Source organism: Embiotoca jacksoni, unplaced genomic scaffold (assembly GCF_022577435.1).
Source record: "Embiotoca jacksoni isolate LCO1_2020_lvr unplaced genomic scaffold, fEmbJac1.0.p SCAF_9, whole genome shotgun sequence".
NCBI classification, from domain to species: Eukaryota; Metazoa; Chordata; class Actinopteri; family Embiotocidae; genus Embiotoca; species Embiotoca jacksoni.
The window spans coordinates 8,237,036-8,255,213 of record NW_027185447.1 but is presented as its reverse complement, the minus strand read 5'-3'; the positions used below and the strand labels follow the sequence as shown (position 1 = coordinate 8,255,213).

General features: G+C 39.5%; 1 protein-coding gene across 1 annotated transcript in view; it reads right to left on the bottom strand.

Annotated features, from left to right (window-relative positions):
* pex14 (peroxisomal biogenesis factor 14) overlaps window positions 1-18,178 on the bottom strand; it is a 45,538-nt gene that overhangs the window by 13,279 nt on the left and 14,081 nt on the right. The window contains exons 3-6 of the mRNA XM_069140073.1: window positions 12,409-12,493; window positions 6,031-6,156; window positions 3,704-3,789; window positions 1,799-1,901 (exon numbers count right to left, since the gene is read on the bottom strand). Coding sequence (XP_068996174.1) covers window positions 1,799-1,901; window positions 3,704-3,789; window positions 6,031-6,156; window positions 12,409-12,493 — 400 coding nt within the window. The remainder of the gene's footprint in view (window positions 1-1,798; window positions 1,902-3,703; window positions 3,790-6,030; window positions 6,157-12,408; window positions 12,494-18,178) is intronic.

Below are 18,178 nucleotides of genomic sequence, written 5' to 3'. Positions count from 1 at the left end.
TTGCTGCATACAACCTGCCAGAGCCAGCCAGAAAACAATGGCATGGGTGTAACTGGATAAAATGATAACAGACATATTTTTATCTACACAGTTTGAGTCCGTGACAGGAGCTGTAAACTCAACTTCTTAATTTGTTTCAGTTTGGAGATGAAGGAAAAATTAAACAAAGGACGCTTGTACGGACAAGATCGTATTTATGATTTGAGTTTGGATCCTCTTTGTCTCTGTTGCTAAAAGTCCACCTGAAAACTATTACTACCGCAGGGACAGCGGAGCCCTTTCTCAACAGGCTCATTCAGCTCTGCTGTCACAAGGACCGATACAGGAGATCATTCCTGCCCACTGCAATAAGACTTTACAATAGCTCATCTCTGGCCAAATCTGTTTTACATCACTGACAATAGATTCAATAGACTCTACTAGAATCACCATTACATCACCGTGTTCAGTTAATTTGCACTTAACTGCTGACCATTGCACTGTTGTTGTTTAAGTGTATTCTATTATATTTGTATGCACTGTTAATTTTTCCTAGATTTTTATTCTGTCATTTGTATTGCTTACCCTGTATCTTTGCATGCTGCTGTAGCAGAAACATTTCCCCTTGTGGGAATTATACTATATAGAAGCAAAGTAATGAAAAGCAAGTCACTGTGAAGATATATATATATATGTATATATAATATCTGTTCTGTCTGTCTAAAACAGGTCTCGTGCTAGTTTAGACAGTTTGTCTTCAGAACCTGAAAATGCAGAGAATAATTTGGGAAATAGGTAAGTGCTTTACTAATTTTAGGAATAAAAAAAAAAAACCTGAAATCTCAGAGACGGAGGCAAACAGCAAATGAGTGTGGCCTCATGACATTTTTAAAGGAATTGATTTGATAAAAAATAAACACTTTGATTCAACAAACCTAAATTAAGTGTGTATAATCTTATGAGAGTATCTCTGATTATCTTAAAAAGCACTCTTTAAATAAAACCTATTATCACTATTACTAAAATACTAAACCACCTCAGTTTGCCTGAGCCTGTTTTTCCATGTCAAACTGAGATTAGTACTTTTCAGGTGAAAACACACTCCAGTTCAACACTACCGCTAACAAGACCAAAGTTTCTCGGAGTGCCTCTCTCATTTACGCCTCCCTGGATTTTTAATTATACTGACGAAGAGCTAGGAACGCATCTCTCTCCCCGCTTCTCTCTCTCCACGTCTGACAGCCAGGTTGAGATTCCTCACCTGTCCAACATGGGAGCCGCACCTGTCACCGTGCACTTAATCACACTAGGGCCAGTGCTGAGCCCAGACGCCACACAGCGCCATGCCGCGCGCGCACGCGCACACACACACACACACACACACACACACACACACACACACACACACACACACACACACACACACACACACAAAATTAAAATGAACTTTCTGCCCACCTACGGGGAAGAGGGTGGATGATGATGATGGCGATGGAGGGTTTGGATGGGGGTGAGGTTGGTGCAGGAGGGGAGACGGATGAAAGGGGGGAGCGAGAGGGGATGAATGTGTGTGTGTGGGGGGGAGGGGGGGAGAAAAGTTGTCATTTCCCAACTCCTCATTAATATTCCGAGGTTAAGAGCTTTTCAGCGAAACGTAATTAATTGAGCCCGAGCCTGACAGTAAACAAGCAATTTCAAATTAAAGCGAAATGACAGCGGCGTCATTTGTTAAAAACGTGCGGGGCCCCCCGATTTTGGCGACAGATAAATGAGGGAAAATGTTAAGGAGGGAGAAAGTGATGAAGATATTAATCTTCACCTGTCTGTGTCAGCGTGCCACTCATTGCCGCAATGTTGCTTTCCATCCTCTGCAGATGCTTCTTGTCCTCTCGGCTTCTCATAATGAGGGGAAGGATGTATTTCTGCAATTAAAAGCATGGAACAATATTACACTTCTCTCTGGTGGAAAGGGGCAGAAGGACAAGGAAAAGACAGGACCACCTAGACCTGGCAGTTTAGGGTCAAAGGCATTGTTTTATTACACTTGTGCTTCACTGTCTAAACTGCCTGATTAGGTACATGCAGGTACATCTAGTGTCAAAATCCTTATTAGGTTAGAAAAGTAATCTACGATTTTGATAACTGATTAGTAATTTCAGTTAATCATCAAGCAGAAGTGTCAAATATTTTCTGCTTTTCAAAATGCTGTCACTGTAAATTAATTTAATATCATAGACTAGGTAATTGTTTCGACAAATGTAAAGGGAAGTAACTGTCAGCAGCAGACCTGAACACATATTTCCAGCAGTATAAATGAATGAAACCTATAAAAAGGACAGTGAAAGCAAGAGACAGGCCTTCAGGGAAAAACATGGTGGTGAACACTGAAAATAGTCTTCCAAAACGAAAAACAATGTCATATCGTGAATCATCTCCCTGCCACTGGATAAACAGAACTCCACCAAATGATATGCAGATCTGACAGCCAAATGAGGATGTTTGTTATCCTGTGTGAGTGTTAGCCAGATGAGCATCTCACTCAGTCCTTTGCATGTGTGCGTTGGAGCACAGTTTGCCAAATCAAATAAATGTCCGAGTATCCTTGAAGACACCCACTGAACTGGTTTCAAATATTTATTTTTTCCGTTTTGGGTTTTAAGGCTGAACAACTTAATCCCTTGCTGCCAGTTTCCAGCTCTCTGCCGGGTTTTCTCTCCAGCTCAGGTGGCAAACAGCCACACCAGCGCAAGTAATAAACACTTTTTAGTGAAAAAGATTAAATGGGTGTCAACACGTGGTAATTAATAAGTGGGTTGCTGGGAGTGTGGTGTTTACAAGGTGCACCATAACATAAATAAAGTATGGGCAGAAGCCTGGACATATGGTGCGACTGGCGCTACGCTCTAGTGACATGACAGCAACCTGTGCCGTCCCACCAGGGAATCCCACCTCCCAGGTGACTGGTGGCTGGCAAACAGTGGACGGGTACAGCGTGTATTTTTGTCTTTAGAGACAGAGGAAGGAGAGTCTGAATGTGCATGTGCAGCCTGAAAGACTGTAAAGAAGAACGAAATAATACGACATAACAGGATCTAAAGAGAAGCGAGTAAGTCTGACAGGGTCAGGAAGGCATATGTAGGTACACGATATGTGCTCCCTTTCTCTCTCTTACACACACAAAAGGAAAACGGCCTGTCATCTAGGCCAAGAGCTACTGCTGGAGCTCCTGTCCTCCTCTAAAATGAGAGTAATGGCTTCCACATGCCACTCAGACTACTACTAACAACCACTATGGGATTAATGTCACCGGGGACAAGGGGCCTCATGAGCTCATGTTCAAGGGCTGCTAAGCCCGATAAAAAGCGGGGTGATTATTTTTAGGTTGTAGGACGTGAAAAAAAATGGTTGTGTGCTGTGTTAGCAAATTTAGTTTTTTAAAGGAAAAAAAGACCTATTCGAAAGGAGGAAAGAATGAGAAGTTAAAAAGACGGTGCTCAAATGAGATCATGCTCTGACGTAAAGCAGGGTAGCTTTAATAACAAGAGCAGGGTGATGTTACATACTGCAAAGGCGCCTTCTATTCCAGCGCTAGAATTCATCATGAACTGATGCCAAGTGATGAGGCAGTACTGACAGATAAGACGCAGTGTACAATATGTATAACAAACATTTACTGTGCAAACAAAGTCAGTACGGAAACAGAAAAGAGCACGGAGTAACTTACCTTGTAAAGCTGATGAAAGCCAAACGCGATGCCCACCATGATGATGGTGAGAGCGCCATAGTCTCTCCATCTGTAGCCTGCTGGACCTGGAAGAAGCACAGGAGTAAAATACTGATCTCTGGAAACTACAAATCTACATTACATTATCTCACGTGGCTATTGCAAAATGTAGCTGAACTAATTATGTGGATGTGTTTTTGTGATGGACTAAAACCACCACGAGAAAGTTTCACAAGCCAATGTCAGCTGTTTTATTTTTACACTGTACGGAACTGAAATCAATGGATGCCAACAGATGCCAAAAATTATATGAAAAAATACAATTAAAATCCCCAGCACAGTGTGTGTGATGTTAGGTGTACACAATTTATAATAAATGAATTTTTTTTTTTTTTAAATTGCTGGCATAGTCCTTTAAATATATCCTATATCCTATAAATTACACAATATTCCCACAATGTACTCAGTGAACAAAATGCAGTGCAATTTACATCTGTGGGACGTAATAATCATCTATGTTTATGCAGAACATTTAAACTCTTTTTAAGGGTTAAGCCAGAGCAAACAGAAATTCTATCCTACTCTTTCATAAAGGACGCCATTGTCTTCCACTCATTTTTTTTGGAAGGCTTTACATACAGTGTTTGTCTATAAACCTTCTAAAATGAACAGAAAGGTAAGAGAGTGTGCATTTGTGCGTTCAGAAGTTGACTGTCTTGCTGAGTGACAGATAATGCGAAAGTGTGTCATTGTGCAAGCTGTCATCCGGGTAGGCCAACTGTCTGTCAAGGTGGAAATTCCCCACTTAGGAGAGGCATTCAACTGAAAATGTCACTAAACAACAAACAGGTCTGGAGGAAAATATGAGTTTTTCTTTTTCTTTTATTTACTCTGGTCGGGTTAAAATGAATAGGAAATTATTAGAGGCTAGGCCACTAAAGTACACCATTGATATTCTATTACAGGTCTGATTTCACCTAATGGGTTATGTGGTACATGTTTACTGGCCTGAAGTAAGTAAACCAGATTGATCTTGTGCCTTAGCACTTGTGTGATTTTACATGCAAATAAAATGAGAGCCCCACTGTCATAGTGGAGTAGATGGTACATTTTCAAGGTGAATGCTATTTTATTCTCCATACTCAAGGGCATGTTTCATTGCTGCTGCAGCATTCTGCGATGAACCTGTAACCTTTCCTATCGAAAAATTTGAATCATTTTCCAACATCCATATGGTAACCACATAAATTTGGGGCTTCATCAACATTATAGCTGCGATAGACTGTCACCTATCCCAGAATACCATGCATCTGAAAGGCCTGGGAGTCCTTGGGATAGGTGGTTGACCCTGAACAAGCCTCACTGCATCACTAGGGGTCTTCACTTGCTCTTTCCCCCTCCTATAGGACCTTTCATTCTTTCCCTGTCTCTCCCTTTTTCTATACCACTTCCACTCTGCCATCTTCCTTTTTTTATTTGGTCACTTAAGCTGTGGAACTGTGGTCTCCATCCCCCGTTTTTCCAATCTCCTCTCAAATTTATTGGGTTCAGTGGAGGCCTTCCTGTCCTTCTACCGTGTGGAAATAGAGATCAGAGTATCCATTACTTCGACAGAGATGGATGCGGGTCCCTGTGCACCGTCCCCATAAGAAGGACATCAAAGGGAGGTAGCCCCCTCTTTTCGGCATGACCCCCCATACAAGACTCCCCGCTCTCACCTCATTATGCAGCTCCCTTATAGCCGTTTTGATATAAAACCCCCCACTATGGACAGAGAGCTGCGAGTCTCCCTAACTACATGGCCATCCCATCAACATCACTTTCATTACAAAACATGAGATGCCGGGGGAGTCAAGGACAGTGTGGTAATAAATGAGGGTGGAATACATCTGGAATCATTGTCATATGGGTTAAGCATTACGCGGACTTCATTCTGCATTGGTAAATCAGTGGACAGCACTCGTAACCTCCTGAGGTAATAAAGATACAGGTTGCGGTGTGGGGTCTTGCCAGGGTGGAACCCCTTGAAACAGAATGGCAAGAGACTTCATAAGCTTGTGCTCTGCAATGTCATAAGCTCTGTGTCTGAATTCACAATCAAGGCAACTGCTGTGTGGTTTACATGACAGTAATACTTGTAAAGATTCAGGTATGTGTTGACCTATGAATAATCCCGTTAAGTGTGATTAAATCAACAGCAAACCTGCAATGGACCAGGAGTTTAGGTTTTGAATTAGACTCAACTACAAACTGTTTTTGAGGCGAGTAAACACACATAAACATAAAATGTTATGCATATGCACAGGTGCAAAAAAGAAACTACTCACTGAGTGGAGCAGGAGCTAGTTGAGTTGCATGCAGCGCATACGGGGGCCCCACAGGGCTCAGAGGCAGGACTTCTTCTGTGCTGGCGGAGCGCTGGATGGCCAACTCTACCTCTTCATCTGTCAGTCCTGCAATCAAGACACACACACACACCTATAAGACATTCGAAGGATGTGCAGTGACTGCGCGTTAATGGAAAAAAACTAAATGGGTCCTTGGCTCTCATAATGTATACTTAAATACTTCCCAAGCTCCCCACAAATCTTTTAAGTACAATTTAGAGAAAGTATGTCAAATCTCATTCAATTTCACCAACACCTCTTCTCAAAAATTTATTTTCATTTCATAATTTAGAAATTCCATTGAGGGTTTCTGTTTCAGGGACATCCATCAAAGGAAGATAGTGCAGAAAGGTCCGCACAGTGAAATTTGAAACTCTGCTAGCCTATTAACTGCCACCAAAGGCAAAGAAAATAAGAGTCTGTCCACTTCTCCAGTTATATTTCCCATGTGGAGATTTCATACACCCCAGACAGCGAAAATGCATTATTTTAATTTCTTCATTGTAATGTAAATGTATTACATAATTTTGCAAATGCCAATATAATTTAATCTTCAGATCTTTTTAATGATTTTAGTGATGATTAAATTGCAAAGAGCTCCCTGATGGAGAATCAGAGGGGAGGAGGAAAAAAAATCTAATATGAACATCTCCTTTTGTGGCAAGAAAGGATTTTATTTCAGGCGCCATATGCTGCGATTGCTGTGGTTCTGATCTTTTAATAAGCGATTTAGTCTAAACAAAGGAAAATAATTACAACTTCTGATGAACTACATTAAAAAGCAACATTAACCCATGTATAGCAAAACAATTAAAAGAAAGCCAAAAGCCCAAAAAACTGAACTGGAAGATACTGTAGTTCTCAGATATTGAGGAACATGGTTTACCACAGTATTACAAAAATCATCACATTTCACATTATAATGTTGTTCTCACTGTAGCTGAACAGGGTGTCTCTCATAACATTTCACCATTACCTCCTTTAGGTCAATTCCCTGCTTAATGACAGAAAATCCCTTTTAGAGTCTTTTACTTGAAGTATTCCTCCCATGAGAAAATGTACACATGCCCTGGGTAAACCTTCCTCCATCCTCTGACAGATATTGAGGAATTGACTGCAGTTAGATCATAATATTTCTGGCAATAACCTCTAGAGTGGCCCTTAAAAGACAGGAATACAGCAACACCCCACATGGATCGATACCAATATGCACTGTGTGAATGCAGAAATCTTCATTTATTAAATATTGTAACAAAAGTATTTTAATCAAATGATTCCTCCCATTTGAATGTATGTTTAAGTGGCTTCATTGTAAGTCATATCTCACTCGCAAGTTTAACCTTCATCAGAAATCACACTTTAACCTATCCTGTATCAGCAGCCCAAAAGCAGAAACAAAATCTCTGATGATCTACCACACAGCTTTACGCCAAGAGGAGGTGGTCCCTGCAGTCACCTATTTAAATGCTCCGAGGACTGGCCATGAAAATTGTTGAATAATTGAAGGAAAATATTGGCCAGCCTGAAGTCAACAGCAGGTACTGAGTGCCAGGAAGTGGTGAGCGCCATGTGCTGAGTTGGTGCAGTCAGACTGCACCGTCAAATAAGCAATAATGTGTCCCTGGACTCCTGATTCATCTGACCACGGCAGACTGCATGGTGACAGACTATTGAGTGAGACACGCAACGATCTCAGTTTCACCAAATCAGACAAGAAATAATAACATTTCACCTTGAAATCCAGTCCTTTAAAAAAAAAAAAAAAAAAAAAAAAAAAAATCTGCATTAAGGCCGTTATTGACATTAATATGTACATCTTAATAGCGGTGCACATCTTTGATGTTGTTTATGTTGCAAATAAAAGGTTTTCTTTTACCTGGTGTCAAAATAAATACATGGAAATTCCTAAAGCTGTTTTCTAGTCAAATTACAGCTTGCTAAGTTGTGTTGCAGGCTCTGATCTGTTATTGTTGAGGGGAAGACAACAGCAAATGAAAGGGCCCTTAGATCCAAAAGAAAAAGGAACAAGGTGAAAATGAGTTTTACATATAAAAGGAAAAGACAAAAAAGGGATTGTGAAATTTATTATGGGTTCCAAAACCTGTGGAATGACCCCTGGACCCCCATTTCAGATCGACCTGTGGGGAGATGAATTTTTTAAGACATAAATTACACCTAATGACGACACCATAAAAAAGAACAATAATGGAAAGCTATTCTGTATTTCATTATACTGTATTATTTGGTGCACCTGATACACGCAGTGCCTGTTTATGAGTCACCGTATTAGCAGATGCTCTGCCAAAGCATTTGCTTTGACCTTGCCATTCTCATTGGGGCATGAAATTACGGTGCTGGCACCTCGATATTACAGCTATAAATACTGTAAACTGCATATCCGGGCTACGTTTTCTATTGTCTTTCAACATAAACCTGATCGGTATTTATTTAAAGGAAAACCCATTGCTCGTCAGGTTATTTACAGCTCTATTTTCACCGGCTCATATTCTCTGGGTATTTTTTAAGGGCAGAGGGGCAGCAAGGCTCTTGCATGAAATCCACTTCTCCAATTCTGGCACTTCTGGACTTTATGGGTCAGGACCTTGCCCAGACAGCCAATTATAAAAATTGCTTACTAAAATATTTTGGGTGGTAAAAGGTGAATGCCTTTTTCGTTGTCCTCCAAGGTCTGAATTATGAAGTTGCCCTTGAGTGAAAATTACTTACATTTTGAATATCATATTTAGAAAAAGGAATGTATGGCAGGGGTCATAAATAGATGGAGGTCAATGGGTTATCAAGAAGAAGTTCAACCTGATTCTCCAGCTGTACACGCGAGGGAGATTCTACATGTCATTTGGTTCAACTGCTTGAAAATGGCATGCCCTAAATAATGACCACTCTCATAGAGTATTCATTTATGTATTAAAAAAGGGGACTCTGTTCTCATTTCCCTGCTTTATCGCCTTGTACTGATGACAAAGTAGGCAAGGCCTCGGCTAGGTGGCGCCGTGGAGTAATTTATAACCACATCAATCCCTTTACCTTCTACGCAGGCCTTGGTCATTGTCATTTTTGTCCGAGAGGTGAGTCACATAACCCCACTTACAAACAGCATCCTATTAATATCTGGGATGATGAACCTTAGCCTTACCTTCATACCAGGTATGGTAATAGACCAAAAGCCTACCTGTGTTCCCCGTGACCCTCGATCACCGGGCCTCCACTCAGGGTGAAATCTATTAGCATTATTTATTCAACTCAATAACAACTGGGACGGTATAAAAAATAAATAAGTCACGCCATCATTTATGTCTCCCTGACAGAGAATGTACTGTGCCTGTTTCACATGCTGAATTTACCTGTATTGCATTAATGTGTGTGTACTCTCTGCGCTTTATTTCCCATACAAACTGCAGTCAGTTTGGTAATCTAGGACCGGCTGAGTGATGTCAGCTCAGAGGCCACGGTCAAAGTGACATGTTGAAAGCTGGAAAATGTTGTTGACTCGACCCTGAGAATTAGATTTTTTTTTTGGTAATTATGTGTGCAACTGCTAATTGTCTGGGCTAAATGGTGGTGCCAAAATGGGCCCCGATGCTCTTTTGTTGTTACATCTGTTAATTGTAGAAGACATAGATGGCCCAATTCACTAGATGAGACTCTAGCACATTATATTTCACTCAAACACAATAAAATTTACTTGATCTTGGCAAGGAACAAGTGAAGCAAAATTGCTTCAAGATTGCCGTATGACGGTTTAAAATGCAATTCATTTCCTCACTCCTCAGTAAAAGAAAGAAAAAGCATCTCTGGGTTTAAATCTTGATTTATATTACATCAAAGTGACAAAGTTTCAATATTACAGCCAGTTTATTCAACTTCAAGGACTCAAGAAGGGCAGCTAGAAATATTGGACTGCATAATTTCCAATTCATAGCCTGAAATTGACAGTTGAAGGAAAACAGAAAATTATTTTTTTTTCAATGAATATTGAAATAAACCACACTTTTAGGATCTCTTTGGAAAAAAAGGAGATGTCCTTCAGTGCAGATTAGGGCACAAATGCGCAAGGAAATAATATGCACGACTGAGATTATTGTGTAAAGATTCTGCAACATGCAATCAAAGTGGGCCCTATTTTCCCCTTCATCAGCTGTCCAGCGTAAGTACTGGCAGCAAGAGGAATCCAATTTAAATTCCACTCTACTGGGAGATGGTATTGTTTCATTTTATGTGTGCTTTGACATTTCTGGCTGTTAATATAGAGTAAAATCAAAAAGTATTTACATAAATATGACATTAAACTGTATTAGAAATTAAGACGGACACATTTGCTGTGGTGACTGTGGGAAGAGGAGGATGATTGAGTTTCTCTGTCAAAAGGTTGAGAGGACAATACACGCTGGGCACAGAAACATGGAAAGTATGAGTCTTGGCCTGTTGCTGGCAGCACAAAAGCCCACTGAAACTCAAGGGAGGCATAAAACGAAGCCAGCAGTCCAAACTAATCATATTCTACATATTACTGATTCAACATATGAGCATTTTTATAGAGGGAAAGTGGTCAATTCAAAAGGGAACTCCTGTCAACATACAAACTTAGACTAGACATACTTTTGATACCATAAACTAGCAATGTCATGCATCTTGTACTGATGTTTCGACATATATTTGACTCGGAAAGTAACCAAGAAGTAAAACTCATGATGCAACACCACAAATAAAGGCAGAGGAAACTTATTTCAATCTTTTCATCATGACAGAGAAAGGTTTTAATTGTATAAGTGACTGTATAATGACATCAATTTGTCCAATGATTTATCTTTAAGATATTGATTTTTACCCTTAACTTTCAACTTATATGACTTTTTTTTTTACTAAATTACTAAATCAGCAACTTAATTGAAGTGTTCAAGGAATTTCAAGGAAGGATGACTGTAAAATATTTCCAGGTTCAGTGCTGTATGACTGTACACTTACAAGTCAAGAGTTATCCTGAGAATACTGCAGAGTGCTACTCAAACATACTTTGTGCTTAGTGTTTCATTGCTCATATCTACCGTCTCTTTCTCTCCCTGAGATCAATGCCCTCATGTAAATCAAGAGTTCTTGTTTAGATCCACAGAGGAACCGATTTTCCAAAATAAATCTGCATTAAAGCGTCATACATATTTCATGGACTTAAAGTGCAGTGAGAGCAAACCATTTTGGATAGTGGAGCTCCATGGAGTTTGCAGCAAAGCTGAAAGTAAGAGGAAAAGGAGGTGCAGCATGACATCATGTAGTGAGGATGAGGCCTTATTATATTTGAAATAACCAGCGGCAGATTCTGCCTTAGTTGTCAATAATGACACAAAAAGACCGAAATTTCAAGAGATATCAAGAATCACTAGAGCCATATGAGATGTGTGTAGTAGCAGCCGGCTACCATGGATTTGGTTTCAGGTTTCCTTTCCCAGTCACAGAGCTTTTAGGCTCACTTTTCACTGTTTGGCTAGTCTAATGCTGGAAGCAAAGTCAATCAGCACTGCAGAGGTACAGTCCCCCAAGTACTGAACTGCCTTGCAACAAAATAAAAATACTCACCATGAAGAGTTTATTTGAGGTAAAGCTGAAACAGTCTCTGCTCAGCCATGAGCCGACTGTAAGAAACACATGGCATCACACTGCACAATTGCACCGCCGCATCATATTGAACCAACTTAAATGAGTTCAGAGTAATAAAGCTTTTTGCAAGTTTTATTGCACAAACAATATTCTACCATGTGTTGGAAATATCCCGATGAATTGCAAAGAAAGTGAATCGCCAGCAAACATTTCCGCCCACCCTGCTTAGAAAAGCTCCCTGTGTCATGCCTCAAATTTACAATAACAGTTAAATTAAGTAAAAGGGTTAAAATGCTGGAGGCAATATTGATAATTCCATTGAAAATGCAGAGGGAGTTTGTCAATATTAATTTTCCTGAACCCAAAGGAGCATCCCAACTGGTGTGTCATTTATTCACTGGGCCTGAATCATGTTCTCTGAAGCTAAATCGACCCCTATTTGATCCCCCAGGGCAAAGCGCTATGGCCACGACCTTTGACCCCGACAGATCTATCTTGCAAAAAAAAAAGGACACTATCTGTATCTCAGGCCAACCACAGTTTGTAATTAAACACATAATAATTGTAATCTTAATATAATACCTCAACAAATATCGCTCTCTGTGTGTGTGTGTGTGTGTGTGTGTGTGTGTGTGTGTGTGTGTGTGTGTGTGTGTGTGTGTGTGTGTTTATATCAAAATATAATCAAGTAAATCAAAAGTCTCTCACCTTTTCTCTTCAAGAAGGCTTTTCTGGTGGCCAAGGGGCTCTGACGTACTTTTGGATTCTGTAGAAATTTTACAGCAGTGGTAATCTGGGAAGAGACAAATGCAATTTAATTCCTCATAATGAGATAATGTGAGAGGAAGGCGGCAAGCTCTGCAGGAAACTGAGGCTTTTAACACTACAAACAACAGTCTAGACCTTCCTTCCTTCCTTAAAGAAAGAAAAAGGTTCATTATAAATCCAACCACAAAAAAAAAAGTCCTTAAATGGATTCCATTTGATAGTTGCTTTTACGCCCCCCACACTCAGCAGTGAGGAAAAAGACCACCTGACCACTTTCCAGCTAAATGTGGGGAATGACCAAATCAGCAGTTATAAAATTAGCCCATCAAGAGTGCTGGACAAATGGAGTATGGAGCTTAATTTGCTATTACGCTCTTAAAGACAAACTTCCATTCTTAAGTGCGCAGTGGAAGAAAATCTATACTTAATGCAGAGGTGATCATTTGTATCTAATAACTTGAGAATCCTAGGCTGAAAACTTCTGTAATTCTTCCAGTTAAAAACCTGCCATGATCAAATCACCCAGCCTGAATGTTGTAATGACTTGAAACGTTAATGCACTAGAACGTTAAATAGCATCAGAACATCAGTAGTTTTAAGTGCACTGCGTTCATCGATTCTATTATGTTTTCCTTCGAGATGCACCTTAATTTTCCACCCCAGTATGCATTTCCAAGAATTGGAGGAAGAAAAAAAAATCCTCCTCAAATGGCATTAAAACATAAATTTGAAGTGGGCGCCATGAAGTGGCGCCTCCTAAAATAGATAAATATGTAAGAACACAGAGAAAGGGGAAACACACTGGAGGGGAGGTTTCGATGACTTATTATCGCACCTGTGGTCCCCGTGATTCAATTGTAAAAGTCATCCCTCTAATAGGTTGAAAGGTTTTGATTACTCTTCTTTTCTCTTAGTGTTGAAAGATACAAAGTGATTGAGCGCCCTGCCAGTGGTAATTCATTTTGGGTAATGCATTGCATATACTATGAACCTGTTTCAATCCAAAAGCAGTTTAAACTTGTCCAAGGGGTAGGAGTGGCAGGGAGGCTGCTTAAAAAGCTGGGTTTCTGTGACAAACACGGTACAGTTGAGAACCATTGCACAGGCATCTTTATGAAACTTATGAAAATGTATTAAGCTTTTCTTTAGTCTGCTATGAAGAAGCCTTGAAGCAAGTGAAGAAGTACACTTCATTGTAAATCTTCTGGAATATTCATGCAGTAATAAAATTTCAACAGTGAATTTTATCAAAACGTACCAGATTCATCCCATGAGATGTTGCCACAATTTATTTAGACACTAATCTACCGTTTCACTGGGACACAACCGTGACCTTGATGTACACAAAGGTTGCGCAAGAGGTATGGAATTTCCTGGATCTCTATATGCTGAGGGCATATTAAAGTCAGTCACCCGGAACCTTCATTGTGACAACCAGATTACACCATTTGCATGGTGAACTTGCAACGGATGTTCTGGGCCAAAAGATGCAGTCAAAACACAGAGAAAATATCCTTTTGATAACAAGACAAAATCATTCTGCTCTTGGGGAAGCTCTCACTTTTCAAGTCCGAGAGCCAAAAGCCCAACTTGCGGTAAAGGCAGAAACCAGAGATAATAAACACCCTAAAATCTAATATTCAATATTTATGCCAGTAAATAACAGAGTGCTGTTGGCCCTGGGAGAGGTAATGACCTAATAGAGAAAGAATATGCTGAACGAGCAGTCCTTGTTTAAGTTCGCTCCAAATTTCAGTAGCACAATATTGACAAGAAAATTGTATCAATGTTAACACGCATAAGTATGACATCTTAGCTCAGCGGCATACTAATGAGGCAAATGTCCATTTGGTTAAAACTGTAGTGGTAGATCTTCAGGGAGAGGAAAAGTGCACTTCTTAGCAGATGACATAGATGCTTTGCACAAGTTCCATCCAGACATCTCAATCAATTATAACCACATTGCACAGATTTCAGTCTTGTTATTGACTTATGGATCACCCAGTTATAGTGTTGGGTAGCACACAACTGGGCTTTTAGGGGGGTAAGATGGATAACGGTACAAGGCACATTTGGATTGGCAGCATAAATTACTAAAACAGAAAGTAGGTAAATTTCTCTGCTGCAGAAAACTGGCAAATCATTTTTTGGGTTTAAAAATTAATTAGGCTCTTTTGTAGAGCGTTTTGTAAAGCTAATGCACCAAAGTGCTCCATGTTAGGAGCAATATTCTTTGCAAACCAGATAACCAATAAAGTGTCAGGTAAAGCTGAAAAAGAGGTGAAAACTCAATCATAGGAAGAGAAGACATTAACCAACACACTTAAAGAGAGTGAACTTGATGAACGGACAAGATTACAGAAATGTTATTGAGTTTGAATTGGACAAGACTTTGCACTGCACTTGTCTGAAAATTACAATTGTGATACCTCAAATTGTGAGAAATGAGGACCAAATTCAATTATGTTCGAACCACATGAATGGACGTCTGAGAGAATCCATGTAACCAGCTGTATATTTGTGCTCAAACTAGTATTAATACTTAACTACAATATATCATAAGACCTATGGATGTTTTGCAGGTGACCATGATTGAGATTCAGGATCAGGAGGTGCGAGCAGCTAGGAAACCCAGAAGATCTAAACTAAAAGGATGAATTCTCTATCTTACATTTGTTTGTTTTGGCTGGTTTCTGTATTCAAAGTTAGTTAAACCTTTTGAAATAAACTCAACTTGAGCCAAAACAAATTAAACAGATGCCTCAGAAGAGAAAGTCTAAAGAGTCGTGTTTTCAGTCTGAATTACTCAGGACAAATTAAACTAGTAGTGAGCAACTTGAAGGTAAAAATCATAGACTGCACATAAAAGTGAACGCAGTTTTCCAGTTCTTAACAGAGGCTCATGCAGAAGTGCCTTAAACTGCAATGCCTCCGAGGGCCACTAGGTGTTGGCTCCAAAATGGCTCTGGCTCCACAGACTCCCATTCAAATGTTCTAAAATAATGGTGCTGAACTCGAGGCTTCAGAATAGTAGCACAAAACTAGCTGGTGACCTCTAAGCTAGTTGTGCTTGGTAAAAAAAAAATACAATACTTACAACTGTTACTATTCTTTTGTTAAACTGCAATTTCAAAGATGTTTATTTTGCTCTCTCTGGCGGCACCTGTGGCGATAAGCAGTAACTGCAGCTGTGGCAATAGCGGCTTTTGGAGGTCACTTTTCAGAGATCAAACAGCACCGACTGTGTGACGTCAGTCAACTTATGGTGGTTAAAGAGAGGTCTGTTACATTGGCTCCACCTATCCTCTCTGGGGGAACAACCACTGCTAAGGGATGGAAAACAAGTCACTGAACTGTTCGCCACTTATGATTTTACCCGGGAATGTAGCCACAGAGATTCAGCTCGTCCAGTTAATAATACCGCAAATAAAACGGCTTTAATCGGCAGTCCACGCACTCAGTCACAACTGTTTTACCTCATTTGGTTAGAGACAGCGATTTAGCAGACTTTTGTTCAAACAAAAAAAAAAAATCTTTTAAAGATTATTACTTTAAAAGTTAACAACATGTTTATAATCTCCTCACCTCTTAAATAAATCAACAAATATTTTGAAAAAGTCAGCCTACAGTATGTCATATCAGACCAAGTTTCTCAAAACTTTAATTTTTCATCTTAACTATCCCAGCATCACAGACTAAAAACATAATTCAAGTGTCACATGTACTTTTGAAAAAAATTTCTGACACCCTTAGCAACAATTTTCTCAATGTCATCTACTTTATGGACACATTTTGTCTGCTACAATGAAGATATTCGGAGGGCATGATGGTAGAAGTTGGGTGGGGGATGCAATGAAGGGGCTAAAAGGAAATCATTAGCAAGTATAGGATTCTGTCTCAGTGTGAATCAATTCATTCCAAATTGCCCCGGCCTGTACATATGTGGAGAAGTGCCCCTGATATGATAACACACTGATAGACATGAACAAAAATTGTGTTAGGCTAGTCTCAAATTTCTCCCCCCAAACACATGTTTGGAGGACCAAAAGCGAGAGAAAGTGAGAGGCGGTGAAAAATGAAGCTCTATATTAATTTGGTGCTTTCATGGATGATTTGCTATCAGGGGCAGCTGTCTTAAATGACTTAACCCAATACCTTTCTGATATCAGAGCCCTGCCAGAAAGGAATTAAGTTTTAATGCAATTATTGTATTTCCTTTAGTCGCCTGACAGCTTGATGTGGCCAACAGTGCTTTTTAATCTTTTTAAAAGAGCAGCTTTAAATGCCCTTCTAATTGTGACATCTTTCCCGCCTTAATGTGACCTTTAGTGGAGGAAGCAAGGCCTCATGGGAGCAGCTACAGGGAATTATTGACCCTGAGAGACATCAGGAAGTGAGGTGCAGACCCGACCATTTAGCTCACATCCACACTTGTTCAGGCACTGCAGGAGCTCGAGGGCCCTGCTGGAGATGAACCACTATGACAATGACTGTAAAAAAAAAAACAACCTTTTGTTTCTGATCTCATTGTTTCCTGTCTTTCTTTTTGTGCACTTTTTTTTCAGCGAAGCTTCAATGTGAGAAAATCAAAAGAACGGCTATTACTGCAAAAATCTAATTCAGCATCAGAAAAAAAAATTATAAATAAAAAGAGGAAAGTTCTTATTTATTTTTCTGGCAAAGTACAATCTAGTCGAGGCCTACTTTTACAGTATATCTGGTAAAACAGTACAGTAAGTACAAGCGTAAAAACACTGGTGTTGTTTGCATACTCGTCAAGTGGTCAATCTTTATTGCAACTCTTGAAATTCAAAGGTCAGAGTCAAAATTTCAGCAGATGAAAAAGGGTCATGGAAAACTTCATTGACATTTGCTATGCAAAGGTTTAAAAATAACATACAGCCTGTGTATCAGTGTCAGTGCCACAGCCATGGGCAAGGCTACAATCATGACATCAAAAGCTCATTATGCAATTTTTGTAAAGGGGGGGGTGGTGGACGGAAATCAGGTTTTTTTTTTTTTAAGACCACCACACGTACACAGCAAAACTTTCCATTCAGCAGCATTTACCTATCAGAGTGCTGTCAACACAAACATGGAAAAATTGAGTCAGTTCGGCAACACTGAGGGCTGAACGACATTTGATCCAGCGAGGACATTTTTTTAAGTGTAAAAACAGTGCAGAGTAAAGATAAATGCACATACTACAGCTTTCGATATTATTCGAAGGCTGTCCAAAAAAAAATAAAAGAAGTTGCTTCATTCGTATGGAGATATAAGCAAGTTTAACGATGGTGTAAAATTCTATTTCAAAACCGTAACCTCATATTTTATGGTCCAATTTGCCACATATGTGTGATGACGTCATGTGATTGCTTCACTTCCTTTATATTGTAAATTCAAATTATGATATGTCTTAACAAGGAACAACCAAAAAATAGATGTGGTGTGTTTTTTTTTTTTACTGGTTCTACATTAGAAAAAAAAAATAATACAACTTCTTTCCAAAGTGGATATACAAGATAAAAAATTTAAATACTTTAGTGCAGCATGAGGAAACAGCAGTTTATGCTTACAAGCGTTTTAAGAATAATGTGATGTTAACAACAAAGAGATGCATCTCTTTTATTCCTGTAAGATCTAAACCGGAAGACAATCATGTGGCATTCAGCCAGTTCAAAACTAGCTTGAGAGATTTGGTATAAAGCCG